This window comes from Pseudorca crassidens, chromosome X, assembly GCF_039906515.1.
Source record: "Pseudorca crassidens isolate mPseCra1 chromosome X, mPseCra1.hap1, whole genome shotgun sequence".
Classification (NCBI taxonomy): Eukaryota; Metazoa; Chordata; class Mammalia; order Artiodactyla; family Delphinidae; genus Pseudorca; species Pseudorca crassidens.
In genome coordinates, this window is record NC_090317.1 from 69171068 (window position 1) to 69175081 (window position 4014).

At 42.5% G+C, this 4014-nt stretch overlaps 1 protein-coding gene across 1 annotated transcript; it reads left to right on the plus strand.

Annotated features, from left to right (window-relative positions):
• The first annotated feature begins 3247 nt into the window (after positions 1 to 3247).
• LOC137216645 (putative CENPB DNA-binding domain-containing protein 1) lies at positions 3248 to 3745 on the plus strand. Its single transcript, XM_067722710.1, has one exon. The coding sequence runs from the start codon at positions 3248 to 3250 to the stop codon at positions 3743 to 3745; it is 498 nt and encodes a 165-aa protein (XP_067578811.1).
• Positions 3746 to 4014: the final 269 nt, after the last annotated feature.

Sequence of the window (4014 nt, forward strand, 5' to 3'; positions counted from 1 at the left end):
TGTCCACCCCTAATTCAGGTCTTATTGCATACTAGGTTTTCTGGCATTTGTGTAGTGCTTTAACATAGACAATGCATTTTCACATGCTTTCTCATTGATTTTTGATCCTATGCACTTGCTCTTTTTGGAAATTCCTTTAGGGTGATATCACAAAGGATGGTGCAGATAAAAGTAGTGAGGGAGGGAAAAGTAAGAGGAAGGGAGAGCCAAATGTTGAACCACTGAGCTATGCCAAAATGCAGCCACTATAGCTGCTGCCCAGGAGCCTAATAGCAAAGAGGACCCCTCCCTTAAACTGATGGCTGCCAAAAATTAAGGCAGAAAGAACATACAGAGCCCTGTCATCAGCAGCAGCACCCTATTTGCTGCATCTGGCAGGACTGGGGTGGGAATGTACAAAAATCAGACAAATACAGGAAGGGACATGAGAAGGAAGAGAGTAAAGAGTTCCCTCAGGTGTGCATTATAGGATTACCTCAGTATCACACAAAACTTAAATCAGAACTCTTAATATATGTGATTTTTTTCCTTGTACATGGAATTTCTTTTTTTTTTTTTTTTTTTGCGGTATGCAGGCCTCTCACTGTTGTGGCCTCTCCCGTTGCGGAGCACAGGCTCCGGACGCGCAGGCTCAGCGGCCATGGCTCACGGGCCCAGCCGCTCCGCGGCATGTGGGATCTTCCCGGACTGGGGCACGAACCCATGTCCCCTGCATCGGCAGGCGGACTCTCAACCACTGCGCCACCAGGGAATCCCCGAATTTCATTCTTTTAATTAAAAAAAATTAAATTAATTATAGATTGCTCAAAGTTAGGAAGACCCTTAGATATAATTTACTTCAATTCTCTTATTGTATAGCTGATAAAACTGAGGACCAGAGAGGGAAAGGAGCTTACCTGAGGACACCCAGCTAGTTAGTGGTTGTACTCCATCCATTATGTGATATCACTTCTTTTTTTTTTTTTTTTTAACATCTTTATTGGGGTATAATTGCTTTACAATGGTGTGTTAGTTTCTGCTTTATAACAAAGTGAATCAGTCATACATAAACATATGTTCCCATATGTCTTCCCTCTTGCGTCTCCCTCCCTCCCACCCTCCCTATCCCACCCCTCCAGGCTGTCACAAAGCACCGAGCCAATATCCCTGTGCCATGCGATATCACTTCTTATATGAGTTTTCTGTGCATAACTTTTTTTTTAAACATCTTTATTGGAGTATAATTGCTTTACAATGGTATGTTAGTTTCTGCTTTATAACAAAGTGAATCAGCTATACATATATCCCCATATCCCCTCCCTCTTGCATCTCCCTGCCACCCTCCCTATCCCACCCCTCTAAGTGGACACAAAGCACCAAGCTGATCTCCCTGTGCTGTGCAGCTGCTTCCCACTAGCTATATATTTTACATTTGGTAGTGTATATATCTCCATGCCACTCTCTCACTTCGTCCCAGCTTACCCTTTCCCCTCCCCGTGTCCTCAAGTCCATTCTCTACCTCTGCATCTTTATTCCTGTCCTGCCCCTAGGTTCTTCAGAACCATTTCTTTTTAAGATTCCATATATATGTTTTAGCATATGGTATTTGTTTTTCTCTTTCTGATTTACTTCACTCTGTATGACAGTCTCTAGGTCCATCCACCTCACTACAAATAACTCAATTTCATTTGTTTTATGGCTGAGTAATATTCCATTCCATATGTACCACATCTTCTTTATCCATTCATTTGTCGATGGACACTTAGGTTCCTTCCATGTCCTGGCTATTGTAAATAGAGCCGTGCATATCTTTTGAATTTTGGAATCTTTATCATGAGAGATAACATAGATTCATACCATACTTTTGAGATATATAGAATTCTTTTTAGCGTTTTACTGTGATCATCTTTTTTTGATGTCTCTCTCATCCTTAATATTTTTAAACTTATACGGCTCCTCTTTTAAGCATGTTTTCTGTACTTAAAGGCATCATACCTCCATATTTCTAACCTAGTATCATTAAATCCTGGTAGATATTAGAAAATTGAATTAGCCAGGTAGCATTATGGGTAAGTATGTGCTCTCTGTACTAATGCTGATTCTGTCATCCATCAACTGACTGGAGCTGAACTGGGAAGATTAGACTAGATAGATCTTGGCTAGGCTAACCTGGAAACCTTCTGTGGACCTGTTCGCTACAACAGTCCTATCTCATTGATCCATTTCAGTCCCTAACCGAACCTGTAGATCTATAACAGCTTGCTGGTCAGTTGCCTCCTTTCCAGTATGACAGCTAAGACCTTTGTCAGCTCCATTATCGATGTTGGACCTCACAACTGGCTTATTACTCACCTTGAACATCCTGGCACTGTATTTCTAAGGCTACTCTAACCTGGAATCCAACCACCCCTAATGCTCCTTTTACAACCATCTATTAACTCCTTGACCTCTCTCTTCTCTCTATATGCCAATTCCTGCTCCCTTGCCTGCCACATCTAAATCATTTTCCAAATCTGCTCCCTTGCCTGCCACATCGAAATCATTTTCCAAATCTATGCAGCACACCTCTGCAGTTCTACTCAAATTTAACATCTTCTTTCCATTTTTATTTCCTCCTCCCTAATTCTAATCTTCTTGACTACTCACACCTGAACATCGCATCTCCTAACCTATTTTCTTAACTCTGATTCTCCCATCCTCACTGGTCCTAATGTTCTAATCATAGCATTCCTCTGCTCAAAACCCTCAGTGTCTTCCTGAGTTAGGATTTGGGTGGCCTCCAGAGTATAGTTCTTTTATTTATTTTATTTATTTATTTTTTTTGCTGTACATGGGCCCCTCACTGTTGTGGCCTCTCCCGTTGCGGAGCACAGGCTTCAGACGCGCAGGCTCAGCGGCCATGGCTCAAGGGCCCAGCCGCTCCGTGGCATGTGGGATCTTCCTGGACTGGGGCACAAACCCGTGTCCCCTGCATCGGCAGGCGGACTCTCAACCACTGCGCCACCAGGGAAGCCCCAGAGTATAGTTCTTACCTTTTCAATCATATCTTCTTATGTGTACCTGATACAGTAAGTCCCCTACATACGAACCTTCAAGTTGCAAACTTTCAAAGATGCGAACATGTGTTTGCATGTCCATTCATGTAAGTTAGTTCATGTGTCTGGTGTACACTGTTACATGCATGCATCCTCTACAAGTGGTCATGCTTTTGTGTACTTTACAGTACTGTATAGAGTACAGTAGTGCAATATCTATATTTCAGCCCAGGATGTCCGGAAGCAAGCATAAAAGCAGAGGTGATGTAGCTGGTACTGCTAAAAAGTGCCAAGTGATAACAGTGGAAAGAAAAGTGAAAGTAACTGAGAGAGTGGAGCGAGGTGAAAAGATGGTAGACGTCGCTCATTCTTATAACATGAATCATTCAACCATCGGCACGATTCTAAAGAACAAGGACAAGAACATGGAACGTGTGAAGTCTGCTGTGCTGATCATGTCAACAATAATGTTGAAACATGGAAAAGTGATGGAGGAGAAGGAGAAACTTCTCAGTATGTGGATGCAGGATCAGCATCAGCATCGAGTCCTGCTCAGCTTAATGCTGATTCGAGAGAAAGCTAAAAGCCTTTATGAAGACTTGAAGAAGAAACACGGAGAAAAATCAGAGGGTGCATATTTTAATGCCAGCCATGGCTGGTTTCATTGGTTCAAAGCTAGAGCCAACATTCACGAAGTAAAAGTGGTGAGGCAGTGTCTGCAGCTATGGTAGCTGCCTGGCAGTCTCCTGAAATGCTACTAGAAATTATTGATGAAGGCACGTATTTACCCAAGCATGTTTTTAATATGGATGAGACAAGACTGTCCTGGAAGAGGATGCCAGACCAAAGTTACATCAGTAAGGAGGAAAAGTTGGTGCCAGGCTATAAAGCAGCAAAGGATAGGCTAACTCTGTTATTTGGTGGCAATGCTTCCGGCGATATGAAGCTGAAGCCTCTCTTAGTTTATCATTCAGAGAACACAAGAGCCCTTAAAAACATA